The 18831-nt window shown below is 36.5% G+C and overlaps 1 protein-coding gene across 2 annotated transcripts in view; it reads right to left on the reverse strand.

Annotated features, from left to right (window-relative positions):
- LOC107654859 (potassium voltage-gated channel subfamily H member 1-like) overlaps positions 1–13864 on the reverse strand; it is a 58451-nt gene extending 44587 nt beyond the window's left edge. For both annotated transcript variants that reach the window (XM_016442145.1, XM_016442144.1), the window contains exons 1-6: positions 13704–13864; positions 10937–11060; positions 9082–9188; positions 8692–8820; positions 8481–8599; positions 6192–6584 (exon numbers count right to left, since the gene is read on the reverse strand). In XM_016442145.1, the coding sequence (XP_016297631.1) occupies positions 6192–6584; positions 8481–8599; positions 8692–8820; positions 9082–9188; positions 10937–11060; positions 13704–13776 (945 nt within the window). In that variant the 5' untranslated portion in view covers positions 13777–13864. The remainder of the gene's footprint in view (positions 1–6191; positions 6585–8480; positions 8600–8691; positions 8821–9081; positions 9189–10936; positions 11061–13703) is intronic.
- Between the last annotated feature and the right edge of the window lie 4967 nt (positions 13865–18831).

An 18831-nucleotide genomic window follows, 5' to 3' on the forward strand; every position in this document is an offset into this window, starting at 1 on the left:
TAATATTTGACCAGCAGTATCTGTACTTTCACTTAAGTAATGGAGTACTTTGTCCGCCTCTGATGAAAACTATGAAAAAGTTCAACTAAAATAAAATTGTCCAATGCTCTTATTTTATTCTAACCACCCGAATGCTGTATTGGCCTTTTTTCCCCGAATGCTTTCCTACTGTAAAGAAACAAATGTTTCTGTTAAGGTTCACCTCAGTGTGAACTTCAGCCGTTTCCTCCACTATTTCAAATACAAATCAATCAGAAAGCAAACACCAGACAGTATGCATTATTCTCCATCAGAAAGTCGTCACCTTGGGATCTAATTCTCCTTGTGTTGCATAACTCTCTAAGGATGCCGTTATTTATGGTGGTGCTCTATTCTTTGGGCTGGTTCTGCTGAGCTCAAAGCCCGACAGTGTGCGCAGACAGATCTGATGAGCTTGATGTAGCTGATCACGGTAAACTGGTGCTGACAGCCCCTCTGAAAAGCCATAGGCCCAGGGGCAAGATGAAAGCCCGGATCCTGCATATGTGCATGTGTGTGTGTGTGTGTGTGTGTGTGTGTGTGTGTGTTTCTAGAAATATACTTTAAATATTTGAAGTACACTATAAGAGCAAATTTAATACAATTAAAGTGATAGTTTGCCCCAAAATGAAAATTCTGTCATCATTTACTCAACCTCATATCGTTCCAAACCTGTATGACTTTCTTTTCAGATTATTTAAAAAATATTTCACCTGGATTTATCCAAAAAATGAAAGTCAGTGTGGTTCAAAACAACACTGAACCCCACTGTCTTCTTGTGTGGATAAAGTAAGTAATGAAGAGTAGCAACAGATCTTTTCTTCCGTATAGTGGCATACATCTGAGTGTAATGAATTATTAAAATCTAAAAACTGAGCTATGGCTAAGGCTATGGGCCTGCTTACACTTGGTCACTTAATGTGTCTTTAGTGATCGGATATCTGTCTGATTTGCTAAAATGGTTCCATTTACACTTGGCCACATAAATGTGTCTCTGAAAAAAGGAAATATAGTGAATCCGATCTTCAATTCCCACACTATATGCAAATTTAACAGAGTTCGCGTCAACGAAAGCAACATATATGTGCTGCATTTTATTCCTCATCAGCTAATTTCAAGATCAAAGACCGCAATAGTAGAGAGATAAGTTAGGCTCTCTACTTTTAATGGAGATGATTGCTTGTTGATCGTCTGCTACCTTTCAGTTCCATTTGCGGCAGTTTGCGATGCTATATATCATCTGCGGCGATGTGTGTTGCATTAGCGCTGTCATATCTGACTATAAGATGTAAAACACGCTCTCACACATTTATTTTTTTAACATTTTGGGAGGAGTAAAATTTACATATGTGGTTTCAACAACCTGATACATTTACACTTGTCCAGTTTCGTCTGGAATGCGTCTCAGACCACCTCCTGAAGTGGTTTGAGTGATCGGATCCGTCTCGAAATCAGTTCAGAGGGCATTTACACAAGGTCTTTTCACGATCGGATAGCTATACACCTAAGTGACCAGGTGTAAACAGGCCCTATGTCTACACAAATCTGGATATATTTGAAAATCTTTTTCTCTACGTTTTGGCATTTTGAAGACGCTTTCCCAAGTGGCTAAATTTCAAAATGCCGTTGTCACATTGTAGTGAGGACTGTGAAAACGGAAGTATTCGAAACCAATGACAAAATATTTAACAATAAACAAACACACTTTGAAACGAAAACGCCTTTTTAAAATGTATCCAGACTAATGTAGACGTAGCTTAATAAATGATTAGAGAAGTCCTGCATACGTCACCAAATAGAAGTGACATTTTGACTGGAAGATCCAGTTATGGCATTTTGATTAAACATAGTGAGGTAAAAAAAAATAATAATTACAAATGGAACGTACTGTAACATGCATTTAAAAATACATAGGGTGAGTTTTCATTTCATGCCGACTTTAAAGTTGAGTAAATGATGACCCAATTTCAGTGGTGGACAGTAACGAAGTAGTTTTACTTCGTTACTGTCCTTAACTACATTTTTCAAGAATCTGTACTTTACTGCAGTAGTTTTATTTTGAGTAACTTTTACTTTTATTTCACTACATTCCAAAGCATAAGATCGTACTTTTTACTTCACTACATTTCATAAAACGTATCGTTACTCCTTATAATATATCACGTGCTCCTAGACGCAGAAGCGGTGTCTGATTCATGAACGAATAACTGATACTTTTCAATTAACCCATTAAATCAGTTCACAAATCGCACCAAACGATTCATTCACGAATTAGAATGAACCGCAATTTTCATTTTCAGGTGAGCTATCCCTTTAAGCACAAATAATAGTTGAATGCTGTGGAATGCAGGTGTGGAGTGTGACGGCGTTAACATCGGGCAGAGAGATTGTGCTTATCCTCTGGGCAGTGGTGGAAATTGATTGTGAGTTCAATTAAATGCAGACAGACAGCTCAGTTTAAATCGTTATATGGTCAGAGATTGATCCAGAGCAAAAGCTTCATCCAGCACACCGACTCAGAGAATCACACACCATCGATTCAGTCCCCAACTTTACTATACTATCACCCATATCCAGCGAGCGAAAGAGAGAGACATAGAGAATTAAAGTGAGGTTCACAAATCAAGATCTAACTTCTACTCAAAAGCACTCAAATGCTTTAAATAAAAATTCAAAGTGTAAATATGATAGCATTGAAATTAACTCTTAGCCTGAGATCAATGAAAGGGTTTGTGTGCTTCACTCTCACACGCCCCGATCAATATTAATTAGCACCAAAGATTTGCTCCATTACAAGCTCAAATACTATCCCTCACACAAAGCACTCAGACAAATGATCAGTTTGATGTTGCAGGGCTGTTATACTGCCACTTGTAAAGATACGCACAGGTTTAATAGCCATTCTGAACAGGTGTTTTGAGGTAAATATGGAAAAATTAAGTCTTATCACAAAGTGTGCCTACTGTATGTATGAATATTTTTGGATTTAGTTTTGTTTATCTGTTGCTGTCCTTCCCCTTGGTGCATTTAAAATCAAATCTGAAGATAGTTACGAGCAGACCCTAGGTAAAAACTTATTAAGATCTCCCCTAGACTATTGAGTTGTAACATCAATGCTAGCTAGGTTTTCTCTGTAATGAGAGCCAGCAGAGTAGTCCAATGCTTTTCTTCAGTTTTTCCGTTCTTAAATGCATTATTCATGTCTATTACCAGGCCCACATGGGACAAAAATGTTTTCCACTTCGCCTGTCCTTTGCGTGTTTTTGATTGTTAAATATTTTGTCTGATCTAATAATGCATTCAGATATCCCCATACTGTAAGTTTGTAGTACTCACAGCCTTGGTTTATTACATTTAAATTAAATAAATACTCACAGCCTTGTTTTATTACATTTAAATAGATAAATAAATTTAAACTCAGCTTAATTGCACCAATTTCCTCCCAAATCAGCACAGAATATCTGTGCATACTGTCCACAGATATTAAACAAAATCTTATATGACACTGAAAACAAATTATTAAAGAAATAAAATGTGTTTATGAAACAGAGTAACAAACATTGAATGTAAATTGAATGTAAACATTGAGAGTAATCACTTATATGTATTTCCAGACTTCTAAATATCAATAGTGTGTCAATGAGCAATTGTTCTAGGCTGTTGGTCAGTATAAGTAGTTCAAGGCAGATAAACTGATTCAGAATCTCTCCAGAGATTTACTGTACAATACTGATCTGAGATCAGGCTTGCTGTTTGTGTAGTTTGAAACAGAGCAGATGCTGCACAGAATCCAGTCTTACAACAAACAGTTAAGTCAGTAAATTTAAGGGTGATGTGCGTATTTCTTTCTCTTTTTTTTTTCAATTTTAAGGAATGAGTCCTGAAGCCTGGAAATCAACATTTTTGCACTTCTGATTCCATCTTCCCAAAGGCAATGAGTTTTTTTGAATGGGTTTTTGGATAAATGCCTGAAATAAGGTCTGTGGTTAACGCAAGCTCAAGATATTTTCATGTTTTATTCCATGAGATAAAATACATCAAATATAACCCACTCATGATTTTTTTAAGCCTTTGTGTCTTAAAAAATCAAGGTTGCTAACAAGTGACTAAAGGCTAAATGTGACTACAGAGAAAAACTCATCAAAATAGTAGATTTTAAATAAAGATTGAAAGAGTTGTCAGAAGCTTCACTGCAGTGATGATGTCATGTGACTGTTTTGTAATTCATTTATGGCCTAACTTTAGCTTCAAAATTCATAAAAGTTGTGTAAAATTTGTGAAAATTACCTTAATGAACAGAATGTTTAAGAATCATGAACTTTCCTCAGTCACAGAGCTTATTTTTCTGAAATAATCCAAAAGCCATGGAAAAATCTATTAAACCTATTATTAGGGCTGTCCCCGACTAAGGATTTTCATAGTCGAATCGGAATTTTCGAATCTTGCCGATATTCGACTGATAGTCGAATCATTTGATTTGGGGGCGGGGCAAAATACATTACCAAGAGTCAAGTCAGACATTCGACAGTCATAATTACGTTAACACTCAGGGAAAATGTGTAACGGACGCCTCGCATATACAAACGGGGTAAATAATGTTTTATGTTTTGATTAAAAGATAGTTAACATTAAAGGTCAGCGAAACCCTAAGAATTCACACATTTTTTTACAATAGTGCTCTCATTATAACGTTATGTGTATGACAGTAGTTATGTTCTGCATTTCTGTTTTGAGCTGCGCGCGCTGAAGATGACCAGTAGAATGAAGCAGCAGGTTTTTATTCTATGGGATTTAAACCTCATCATTTATCTCATATAGAATATGCTTCGTTATTTATACAACATAACGTTAATATTACGACTTATAGGCTATCTGCAAAAAGGGCCCGAATGCACATGAACGTGTCTGCGTGGCTCTGAATGAACTCCTTTTGTGCACGCGTTCTTCACGTAAGAATGTGCAGAAACACAGTAACTAAACTATAAAAATTCACAGCGTTTTATTATAATAGTGTTCTCATATAATTGTTATGTATATGACAGTCCCAGTCATAGTTATTAATATTCTGCATTGTTGTTTGTCCTGCTTGTGCTGCGCGCTGAAGAGATAATCACCGTAGTACTACAATGAAGCGCTTTACTGCAGCGCAACTCAACCAAATGCATCTTATACGAGATAAATAATATATACACGATATATACTGTATATATAAACCGGCTGGAATGTTTTGAAATCACTTGTACCCTACCTGATCGAAAAAATCCAGTCTTTCACTCTGCCTGTGTCAATTTGAGTCTTGTTAAAGTTTTAAATCCCTGCCGCCAAGATGCTCCTCTGTCGGTCACGGATTATGGAAAGTGAAACTTAAATCCATAGGGGTGGTTGGATTTATTCACGCATGTTAAAATATTTATTTGATGCTTCTTTCTTTTCAGATTCTTATTTACAGCATTATTTTAATAGGCTGTATATTAACTTATTGGGAGAAAACCAGTAGTTCTATGTGAAATCAGACATTTGAGCACCCCCACATAGCCAAAATGGCATGATCATAACACCCCGCGAATATTCAACTGTGAGACTGGTAGTCGAATCAGGCTCCTCCTATCGAAGCATCGAATCTTCGACTATTCAGGGTCACCCCTATCTATTATATTATATATAACCTATTGCCCTTTTTTATTTTTCTTTGAGGGAACCAGGGGGATGCTAATTTCCAGGTTGCCCCATGTGTTTGGGGCGGGATTATCTGCTTGCCTGACCAATGGCAGAACGGAAAACCTGTTTGCAGACAGTCATTATTTTTGCAATTGCACTGTAATGCTAGGACACTATGTGGCACTATAGAGTAGCAAAAATAACGGATTTCACCTTGGCTATATTTGTAATATTTAAAAAATGCTCTTTGTTCACTTGCAAACTCCTTAACTTGGCACATCTTACATAAAGTATATGTTCCTCTCTCTTAAATTATTGCAGTCTGCTGCTTTATTTTAACACTTCCTATACACATCGTCTTACTTTAAACATTGTAATAAACTTCAGCATACTGGAAAACAAGAATAAAAACAATGCCATAACAGACATTTTCGATCCGATAATTGATTATTAATCACTTTTTCATGTTTGTGTGTGTGTGTGTGTGTATAAATAAACTTGTGCGTTGTACTGACCTCGTCCACGTTCTCAAAGGCGTTGATGACATCATAAGGCAGACAGGACAACAGGTCAATCACAAACCAGGTTTTCATGTAATTCATGCGAATCATTTTCGGGTCTGATATCACTTCCCCAGCTGGGCCCACGAACGTGGTGTGGAAATTCAGTACAATGTCTACCAAAAAGATCACATCCACAATGCTGTCCACAACCAGCCAGGTGATGTTGTTCTGCTTGGTTTTGAACGAGACATTGTAGGGGACCATGATGGCAGTGTAGAAGGTGAGAATGAGGATGACCCAGTCCCAGGTGGTCTTAAAGGCACAGTAGTGCAGGATGATGTGAGGAGGGGTCTTGGGCGTCTCTTGTTTGTACTGGGGCAGGATGTCTGAGCCCAGCTGGAGAACCTGTGTGAGAGAGAGACAGAGAGAGAGGCAGCGGATGGATGTTTATCTGAGTGGAGAGGAAGAGCAATGACCCATCTCGGCTTACAGGAGACTCACCTCAAAGAAAAATCACATCCTGTTAAACATCTCATCTCGTCTGTTTAACAGATACAGATGAAGCCTTGTCACTGACTAAAATAGATTTTTAATGGACATTTTGGATAAACCATCCTAGAATAAATGTATATTAACATTACATATTAATGAAAAATGAATGGAAACATACACTGCAAAAAAATTGTTACAGATGTTACCTTCAGGATTTAGTTTCACTTAAAGGGTTAGTTCACCCAAAAATGAAAATTAGGCTGCGTTTTACTCACCCCCGAGGCATCCTAGGTGTATATGACTTTCTTCTTTCAGACGAATCCAGTCGGAGTTATATTCAAAATCTTCTTTGATCTTTCAAGCTCTATCATTGCAGTCAGCGGGTGTTGCATTGCTTCAGTCCAAAAGACGTGAAATAAAAAGCGCCCTTCCATAAAAAAAATGCAGCCTAATTTTCATTTTTGGGTGAACTAACCCTTTAACTAACACTAAAAATACTTTCAATTAATTAAATAATGTGTTGAATAAAAATTTTTATTTATATGTATTTTTACTGTAAAGTTTAGGTCCAGATACCACATAGAAAAATTCCCAAACACTTTATGGATTTCTTTTAAAAATATATGTATATCAATATTAGGGATGCACCGATCCCGATACTGGTCTCCTGTACTCGTACTCGTTAAAATGCCCCGATACCAAACGCCGATACCACACAGCATGTGAATTTTCTAAACTATAGCGAATAAACTGCGATAATGTGAGAAATGTTGAAGGTGTCTGAATAAATTTTGGTTTGACTGTATCTATTTGATAAATGAAGTTAACCAACTAACATTATACATACTCTTTTGGTTTCTGTACCCAATATTTAAAAAATTTACAAATGCAATAACAATATTAGTATCGGTACTCGGTATCGGCAAGTACCAAAAATAAAAGTATCGTATCGGGCGAGTACTGGAAAAAGTGGTATCGGTGCATCCCTAATCAATATATTAACTTAATTCATTCAAATGTATTTAAAATTTAACCATTGAAATGTAACCATTTCATTTAAATATATTAATTAATTTTTTTATTATTATTTACATATCATTTATTAGTACATGACTCTGGAATCCTTTGAAATATTTCTGAATAATGACCGTTGTCAATCACAACACTGTATAAACAGTCTCTCTGCAATCTCTACAATTAATATAATAATAATAAAAAAATGTAAATAACTCTTATTTATTTATTTAGTCATCCGATACACTGGACTGTACATTCTCCCTTTACTTGTTTATTGCAAATGATTAGCTGGAGCAGATTATATACAGTAGTCAGTTTATATTGCTCATATTATATTGTTATTTATTGCTTACTGTCACCATGGATTAAATAACTAATACAGAACTAATCTGGCAGCTCCATTGCATGACAGCTTTTGTGTGATATTGGTATAATTAGCTAGGCCTAGAATAGAATGTAACAAAATGTATCATTTGTTACAGATGAATTCATTATGGGGCATTTTTGGCCCCCACATTTTAATTTCTGGGTCTTTTCTTCACATTTGGTGGCACTTTTGTCACAAAGTTCTGTTAATTTCTGACCCTGTTTTGTAAACTATTCAAAAATGCCCCATATATCTTATTAATCTCCCTGCAGGAGGACTGGAAACACACAGTGTGAAGGATAGCCTTCCTAGTGTTAGTTTGATCTTTGACACGGATGGAAGCAAACATTTGCTGATGCACACCAGAATCACTCACAGGCATAAAATGAAATGTATCAGACTGACACACACACACAGACACGTACCTCTGCAAGGCGCGAGTGTTTATGTACATTCTCTCCTTTATGTACAGTGGGCTGCAGTTGTTGCAGGACCCCTCTACTGCTGGTCAGAGCCCTAGTCAGACGAGCAAACTTCCCCCATCCTGAACACAGATATAACACACATTCAACATTCACTCTTAATTTCACTGAAATACACTAACATGTTCATAAAATACATCTGAACAACACGTACCTTTGGAGGAGTCATCTTCAATTGGTTGTTTGAATGCTGTAATGTCACTAAACGTACACAGGAAGAGCACAACCTTCTCCTGTTCATTTCGTATAGGCGCTATTTTCACAAAAAACCAAACCGGCGTTCCTGGAAAAACAAAACCGTGCACATTTAAACATGCTGTAAATCTTTGATATATAACATGTCAGAGAAAAAAAAGGTGATTTTTCTATTGAAGAAAAAACTGTATTGCCTCTGTTTTACACATTTATGCATATTCATTAAGATTAGCATAACAAATTTATGCACCAGGACTGCTGTGTTCCTGCTCCCAGTTCTCACAGCTCAGTTGTGTGTGCATCTGTGTGTGTGTGTGTGTGTATGTGTGTGTGTTTGTGCAAAGCTCACTGTTTTTCTTGTACATCAAGATCTCAAATGAGTTCATTTCATAGTTCTCGAAAGTCAGCCGAACTTTCTCACATGTGTCCTTATCTGTGAGCTCTCCGTACATGAAGCTGAGAGAGAAAAGAAATGTAAATCACAGTCAGAGGCATACAGTTTTCAAGCAGTTTTTGAGAATTTCATTTGACTTCATTTTAAAGGTTGACATAAAAATGTTTTTAATTCTGTCATCATTAACTCATGTCATTCTAAATCCATTTGACTTTCTTTTTTCTGTAGAACACAAAAGGAGAAGTTTAGCAGAATGTTGATGCTGCTCTTTTGGATAAAATACAAGTGACCAGGGGCTGTCAAATTCCAAAAATGACAAAAAAGTACCATAATAGGACATTTTAATCATGTGTTATGTCTTCCAAAAACATACAAGAGCATCATTTATAACATATGCTATTGCTACGCAGCACCGGTCACCATTCACTTTCACTGAGTGGAAAAATGTCCAATGCTATATTTCTAGCCTTTGTGCTCCACAGAAGAAAGTAAGTCATATGGGTTGAAAATCAGAACAACCTTGGTGTAGTTAAATGGTCATAACATTAATTTTTACCTTCCATTTAACTTTTTGATATCTAGAGACTTCACAAGGGAAATAATGGGTGGGTCTGTTGCTTAGTGGATCTTTTGAGTCATGATGAGCGGATAAAATCAAAAGTTTACTGAAAGCTAGTCCAGCTTTGCTTTACTGTAATGTGAGAGGCAGAGAGGGAGGAATGATACATTCGAGAGACTCTACAAATGTATTTCTCTTTGAGACATCTGGAGCTGTAACGCTAATGAGCTTGTCTTGTGTTTGGCATATCAAGGAACAGTAAGAGTTCAAAACTTGCTGGCTTTAACTAACCCCACAGAAGGCAGCCACTTTCACACTTACAACTCCATTTCTGACATTTATCATATGTAAAAACTGCCACAGGAAATTTAGAAAAATTACATAAGGCATATGTAACAGAATACATTTGACTGTGTTTATTCTGCTACGTACACTAGCATTCAAAAGTTGCCGTTGGTACGATTTTTTTTATGTTTTTGAAGAAGACTCTTATGTTCACTAAGGCTGTATTTATTTGATCCAAATTACAGTAAAAACTGTAATATTGAGAAAGATTATTACAATTTAAATATATTTTAAAATGTAATTTATTTCTGTGATGGCAAAGCTGGATTTCTTTAGCAGTCATTACTCCAGTTTTCAGTGTCAAATAATCATTCTAATATGCTGATTTGGTGCTAAAAATATTTGTGAAAAATTTGATACTTTTTTTCAGGATTCTGTGATGAATAGAAATGTCAAAAGAACAGCATATATATTTGAAATATAAATATTTTGTAACAGTATAAATGTCTTTACTGTCACTTTTGATCAATTTAATTAATTCTTACTAGTATTTCTTTAACAAATATATTTATTATTAAATTATTTTGCACTCTTACTTCCCCATATTCCACTCTACATAGTGTAGTGTAGTACTATATACTGTACTGTATTGTATTGCATATTGTAATACAATATCGTACTGTACGTATACTGGGTTTTATTGTGGGCATACTTCATTACAAACAATATTGTACTATCTTGTATATACTATCTACTACAAAATATTGTACTATCTTGTATATTGTTCTGTCTAATGCGGCATTTAATACTGTAAATGGTCAATTGCATGTATACTGAATTCAAGCGCCTTTCTACAGGAACTTGCAGTTCTCTCTCTGCCAGCCACTCTCTTATAAAGAAAATATGATCAATATGATGTGATGTAAAATCTAGTACATGAAACCATCTCTGCATGAAGTCTGATACCTGCAAGTGCTGCTTTTCTGCATGACCTCAGCACGGTGGTAGCCGGACAGCTTACAAAAGCCATCATTACTGTAAACGATGGGCCAGTCTATGATCTGGGCATTTCCCAACACAAAGTTTGTGTCTGTGGAAAGAGCACAGGAGGGTATGGGGAGGAAACAGGTGAGAGGAACCAGGCACAAGGTCAACGGTAAGAAAACTAGAGGTCGGTCGCTATGGTAATGTCACATGAGGCAGGATGGGTGGACATTGTCACGGCAGCTAAAAGCCACTGATCTGACATGTTTATGACAACACTCAGTATTTCAGCTTCAAATTTATCAGTCTGTACCTGAGATGGTTATGCACAGTAGTGTTGCTTCAACACACGAACCACTCTCACATTATCCTACAACCCCATTCAAACTAAAATAACAAGTTTATCTCTATGTTCCTTCTGAGATCCTCTTGTCCAGGTACAGTTCCCTGCCTTATAGGGTTTTTTCTTGTTAAGGTGAACAAAAAGAAACATGGTAGTCTCCGCCTCAAACCTACAGACTGTTGTGATCCATATTGCAACAAGAATTTAAAAATCTGGCTGCAAAACGTTTGTTTAAATATAATTAACTGGGTTCTCTGTAATTACTGGAAGTCAGGGTTCATAGGTTTGTGTTTGCAAGTCTAGGAAATAACTAATTGCTGGATTTGCCAAAGTTTGTGGGGTTGTAGTATCAGATCTTTTCAAGATATTCATGAGCTTTGTTTGAGACACTTTAAAGCAAGTAAATGAGATATGCTTGATCATACCTGTATATTCCGCCTAAACTATCACTGTTACATCAGTTTTGAAGCAAAAAAAAAAAAAACACCTGTCCTGTTTATCCCACCAAAATAAATAGTTGTGGCTGGTCATACACATGTATCCCATCCCTGTTTGGTTTTTGGCCAGTATAAGCTGAAATGTGAAAGCTTATGTTTTACATTACTCTATGTTCAAAAGTTTGGGGTCATAAATTAACACTTTTATTCAGCAAGGACACATTAAATTGATCAGAAGTTACAAAAAATGGCATGGTACAAAATGTTACAAAACAAAATTAACTTTCTATTCATCAAAGAATCCTAAAAAAAGTTTGACAGTTTCCACAAAAATATTAAGCACAACCATTTTTAACATCGGTAATAATAGTAAGTGTTTCTTGAGCACCAAGTCAGCAAATTAGAATGATTTCTGAAGGATCATATGATACTGAAGTAATGGCTGCTAAAAATGCAGCTTTGTCGTCACATAAAAAAGACATATTACTGGTTTTACTGTATTTTTTATCAAATACTGTAAATGCAGCCTTGGTGAGCAAGAGATTTCTTACAAAAACCGTACCGACCCCAAACTTTTTAACAGTAGTGTATATAGTAGCAAAATTCTTCTCTGACATCCATAATACTGTGAGAAAGTAGCTAAAACACACAACCTGATACCTTTAACATCTTCACAAACTTTCAAGCACTCTGCTATGTCTTATTAATCTTTTCATTGTCCAAATGCACAACAGGTGTCTTTGCAGACAGTCAGTTTGTGTTGTTCTGGAGTATCACAGCCATTTTCAGTTATACCGGAACTTTTACTCCTGTGTGTGTTATCCAAAAGTCTGTTGAAAACTCTCTGTGCCAGGGTCATCTGTAACGGGCTCCATCTCTGTAACCTTGCTTTAACCTTTCCTCTGATGTCTGTCAATGTTAGTGTGTTAGTGGCTAGTGTGTTAAGCAGGCTATCAGGCTGATTAGCTGACAGTAGTGATTTAGCGGCTGCTGAGTAAGCCAGTAGCACTTTTAACAAAGTGTATCTCAAAGCTTGAACAAGCTCGCGGTAACACTATACAACCTGTAATCTGATATAAAAGAATTAGAAACTGTAGTCTGTCACAGATGAGGGACAGTGAAGACCTTTCCAGTATTTAAAAGCAAGAAATTGCCTTTATATATGCGCTGTCCTTACGTAATATGTAAACTGTAAACAGTATCATGACTTTCATCAGTCTCGCAGCCTTTATTTACATATTTACATACAGTAGGGTTCATAAAATTAAGGATTTTGTGTGATCAATGTTTGTTTACTTAGAAATAGTTCAGACTAGTACATTTCATATTCATCTTTTTTTAAATTCCTGTTTATTTCAAGGTTTAATTTGATTTTAAATCCCAGACTTTTGACCCCCACTGTATTTTGATCTAAAATAAAATACAATCAGCTCTGATATTTTTTTGTTTTTCATTATAAAATATGTCCTTCACCTCATTCATTCATAACATGAATGGCAACATTTTTCACTTTGACTGCACATATGAAGGAAACACAGACAGACATTTAATCTTTCTATGGCTAATGCGGAGGGTAAATATGAGATGAGCAAATGTGGAAGGGCAGCATCAGAATCAGAAGTGAAGGAAAACTCAGATCTATGATATCAATTGATTTAAGAGCATGGTGGTGGATTTGCCACAGAGCACAGTTCTCCTCTACTGAGCATAAACACGGGAAGTTCACTCCACACACTGAAACAAACACACACACACACACACATGTGGACTCACACGCACCACTATGGAGGAAAAACGTTCCATGCCAACATTTGTTATTTTACAGCAGTTTTTATGTAAAGCTTTCTTCGAAGTTAAGTCTCTTAAGTAGCCTACCCAAAAGTTGTTTCTTTATTTTCTTTATCTGCGACACTACCGCTGATACTCTTTTTTGTAAGTGCGCTGCTTTGGATGTGGTGGTGCGTCTTACCGTTAGACCGTCGGACAATATTTTCCAGAAAAGTGTTTTGTGGGGCCACTAGTCCTCTGCGTCCCCCGGCCATCACGGCGGGTCATGCGCTCCTATGAGAGCCCGGACCGGTATCAGCATAAAGTACCCACACACGTCTCCGGTGTGTCTGCCGTCCACATGCCGCTGCCGCATCCAGTGCGGCGGGTCATGTGCTCCTATGAGAGCCCGGACGTCAGCATAAAGTCCCCGCACAGGTCTCCGGTGTGTCTGTCGTCCACATGCCGCTGCCGCATCCAGTGATGTGTGGACCCGGGGCTCTCCTCGCGATCTCCTCTCTCCTCCACCCCACTGAGCCTCCGCCATCGGCTTAAACTGGCGAAACAGCGCCATCTATTGACTCGTGTGAGGCAGCAGGTGTTCCGAGGTGAATCAATAGATGGCGCTGATTCGTCACAGTGGACGTTTGCAGTGCGTAATAAAGTCTACTAATTCCAGTCTCTTAACGCCATCTGCTGTTGGATGTGCTATTTCTTGTAACACTTTTCGTCTTTGACATTTGTTATTTTACAGCAAGTGCTGTCAGCGCTGAATGAGGACAAGGGAGCAACATCTGCATTGTTATTTTCACCATAACTAAGCAGCTTTGAAATATCAACAGCACTGTTAAACCACTTTAACACTAAACCACAAAGGAGTTTAATCAAGGTTTTCATTCAAATTCAGACTATCCGTTTGTAAATTAACAAAAAATTGTTATAGAACAATATTAAATGTCGAAAGGGAACTAGAGAGAGAGAGAAAGGGAGGGAGGGAAGGAAAGACAGAAAGCAAAAGATAGAGAAAGAGAGATAATGGAGGGATGGAATAGGTTAAAGCACAAGTGTTCTGCTCGGTGAAGGTTTATACCTGTGTGTCTATGTGATAATGTCCAAACTGGAAGTTAAAGAAAACAGAAAAAGAGTTAAAATAATACACAAACACCATAGAGGAAGAGGAATTCATCCTCCTGTTCTTCTCCAAAACGCCCAGTAACCCTATATGACCAAGCAGGCCATTCAGACATCAATGTTTTGAGAGGTTAATAGAAGTCCTACTTAAATGGAAAAGTACATCTTTTTTATATTTTTTAAAGCTTAGAGATCTCTCTACTGCGGTTCAAAAGACAGGCAGAGGTGGTTTCCACTAAGCAGTTGTGGACATCTGCTGTGCTGTTCAGTTAGTTTCAAATGGCCATATGCATGCAACGAAACTGCACGAATAAGAAAAGCAGTCCTGATGGATAAACATCAGTAAAGGGGATCTTGGGTTCTATTTTAAGGACCTTACAGAGGGTGCAAGAACACAGTCTGATCTCACAGATAGTGCTGGTGAAGATCCTCAGCCAGTTTTCAACCTTTCAGCACTCTTAAATATTCATTGCTATTAAATATTAATTTAACCTAAAGTTGTTCTCTATCCCACAAAGCATGCTGATGGAAGGATGTATGAGAACAACTCAAATGGGGAAAGAGCAGCACTTGCTGTCACGCAGCGAATACAGAACAAACATCTCTGTTCCTGCAGCCCATTACTCTTTTTAAGTATTTTTATAATAATTATAATATAAAAATACATTTCTAAAATCTAGAAAAAAAATTGTACTGATATAACTGTTTATTTAACGTTTGCTCCGTAAATTCAAGTAAGAAAAAACGAACCGCTGCCGCATCCAGTGATGTGTGGACCCGGGGCTCTCCTCGCGATCTCCTCTCTCCTCCACCCCACTGAGCCTCCGCCATCGGCTTAAACTGGCGAAACAGCGCCATCTATTGACTCGTGTGAGGCAGCAGGTGTTCCGAGGTGAATCAATAGATGGCGCTGATTCGTCACAGTGGACGTTTGCAGTGCGTAATAAAGTCTACTAATTCCAGTCTCTTAACGCCATCTGCTGTTGGATGTGCTATTTCTTGTAACACTTTTCGTCTTTGTAAACTAGAAAAAGTTCAAAAGGATTGTTCGCCCAAAAATGAAAATCTGTTATCATTTACTCACCCTCAAGTTGTTCCAAACCTGTATTACTTTCTTTTTCCTGTTGGACATAAAAGAACAAAGGGGTCAAAAAAGAGTAGTTCTCTAAATGTTTAGAAATATGTATATAATTTACAAGCAATTTTTAAAATGTCCTTGAAATTGTATTACATTTCATAGGAGGATGTTCAATTCAATTAAATTCAGTGCCATATCAGAAAAATCTATCATCAAAACAATAAATATGTATCATAAAACGCAAATCTCTATAGAGTTGACTCTGCTGTCAAGAGTTGTTTGCAGATGTTGAATTGTCACTCAAAACAGCAGCAAATTGGCTTCCTGCACGACATGGGTTTGGTCATTAACCATTTATATTGCATTTAGTTCACATTCTGAGACAAAACATTCATACTTTCAGGCTCCACAATAAGGCTTAACAGACATCCAAACTGGCACCTTAGTGCAGTCACAAGCAAATAAACTATGATTTGATACTTTATTTATTATGGCTAAATACATCATAATCATATATGAATCATAACTAAACCCATCTTAGCCCAGAAATATAGTGGTTAAACTCATTATAAAGCATTGCATAGTGCTTATCGTTTTTTGGAAGTTTATGACAATTTTACATTCAGTATTTCAGATTTTTGGTATAGCCTTTGAAAGCATTTTGAGATCTGACCTTTTGATCCATAGACCACCAGCAATCAAATCCACACAGGTAGTCTTTGACCTTTACCACTCAGCAACTCGATTATCATTGCAACCAGAAAGCCAAACTTTGGTTTTATAATTTCATTTATATAAACATGACAATACTCATAGCCTAACCCTAGTAATAGGGACTTAATTAACATTTCAGCCATCAATCATCTCATTCACATGTCAATCATTTTGAGCTGTAGATGCACATGCAATGATACACAAATTAGTTATCTTCTAGTGTTTAGTAACCTCAGGGTGAGATGTTTATCTTAACAATCAGAGAAGCTGTAAATCTTCAGAAACCTTAATGACTTTCATCATTCTCAGCATTTCTAATCATATCTAATCAGATTCAAGATCTGCACTCCTGAACCTCCAAACACACACACTAATGACAACAAAAACTGTTTAAATATAGGTTTTCTTCACTTTGGCACTGGGATAATTAGCACGGAAATTGAAGTTTTCAGTCAGAACTCATTTAAGATAAAATAAACAATTTTTCAGTTATTTGTATAGTGATTTTCACAATACATATCGCTCAAGAAGGAAACACGATGCATTAAGAGCCGGGGGGTGTAGACTTTTTGAATTGGAGGATCAGGGTAAATTGTCCTTATTTTGTCTTCTGGGAAACATGTATGTATTTATGTAGCTTCTGAAGTGCAGTACTAAATGAAAAAAATTTGATCTTTAATCAACATAAGAAAAATGTACACATCATCCTGTTCAAACGTTTAATGCTTTTAATGCATCGTGTTGACTTCTTGAGCATCAGTAAATATTTTCACCTTTGTAATTGTTATGTATGAGTCCCTCAATTGTCCTCGGTTTGAAAGATGGATCTCAAAATCATACAGTCACTGCTAGAAAAGGTTCAGATATGCTGGAAAACCAAAGAATGTGCAGGAGCTGGAGGATTTTTCAGAAGAACAGCAGGCAGTTGAACTGCTCAGGACCAACAAGGGACTCATGAACAACTATCACAAAAAATAAAACAGTCGTGGATCATCCAGGAAATGACACACAGTATTAATATTCAAGGGTATGTCAACTTTTGAACGGATCTTTTTACAAATTCAGTTATTATTTTGTCTTGTGGAGTGTATATAAACATCCGTTATGTGAAATAGCTTATTCAAGACAGTACTAAATAAAAAATAACATGCAATTTTCATGATCCCTCTTATTTTGTTAAAATATTGAACATTTTGCATATTCTGCAAGGGGTATGTAAACTTATGTGCACAACTAGAACAATATTCTTGTTTACTTGACCTTTTAACACAGTAAATTGATACATAATTTTGGTAGCCATATAGGCCTATATTATATGCTATATGTGAAGTATGCTATATTTGTTAAATACATTGAATACATTGTAACTATGCTATATTTGTTACTTTTCAAAGCAAAGAAAGTTTAGAAGCTCTTAACATTACTTCACAACAAATAACTAACAATAAGGACAAAACAACAACAAAGTAAAAAAAAGTCTGCAAACAGCAAAACAATAATCCTATAATAACCACTTAAGTTATTAATGCTGCAAAGTATGCTGGGAACTCACAACCCCTTAAGTTTTCAATTATATTGTTCCATTTGAAATGCTTTGTTCAAACTGCGTTTGTTTGACTAGTTGGGACAACATTTGGGGAATTCTGTGTGGTTTTTATGTCAATTCACTTAATGAACATTTCTTAGTATTTGTGACTTAATAGATGAAAATGTGTTGTTGAACAAGAAATCTGTAGTTGCTTTGATGAATTTATTGGCTGAATGAGGCATTTTGCTTCTTATTTGCTTCTTTACGCTTCTCTTCTCCATCTACATGTCATCATTAGGATCTGTCATCCAGAAACATGGCTTTTCCTATCACTGCTTTGCTGATGACACTCAACTCAACTTCTCATTCCAACCAGATGATCCAACGGTAGCTGTTCGCATTGCAGCCTGTCTGACAGACATCTCTGGCTGGATGAAGGACCACCACCTTCAACTCAACCGGAGTTGTGATCAGCTAAGCTTCACAGCCCATATTACTACAACGGCCCGGTCCTGAAGATTTGCTTTATACTTTATACGGAAGATTAGACCCTTCCTATCAGTGCAGCCCTTACCAAAAAGTAGTATACTTCAAGTTTATTTTATTAAGTATACTTAAGTAAAGTTCAAGTATATTTTTAAGTATACTTTATGTAGTAAGTATACAAATATCAGTGTACTAGTAGTATACTTGTAAGTGTACTATTTCAATACTCCTTGGGACTAAATTGGCCCACTTTCTAGTATATAAAAGTATACTTTTAAGTATACTTTAAGTAAAACAGTAGTAAACTTTGAGTACACAACTAATTTACATCAACATTTTTAGCTTGTACTGCAACTATACTAAAAGTGAACTTATATGAATACTGATAGTTTT

The sequence above is a fragment of the Sinocyclocheilus anshuiensis genome, unplaced genomic scaffold (genome assembly GCF_001515605.1).
Source record: "Sinocyclocheilus anshuiensis isolate Anshui unplaced genomic scaffold, SAMN03320099.WGS_v1.1 scaffold335, whole genome shotgun sequence".
Lineage (NCBI taxonomy): Eukaryota > Metazoa > Chordata > Actinopteri > Cypriniformes > Cyprinidae > Sinocyclocheilus > Sinocyclocheilus anshuiensis.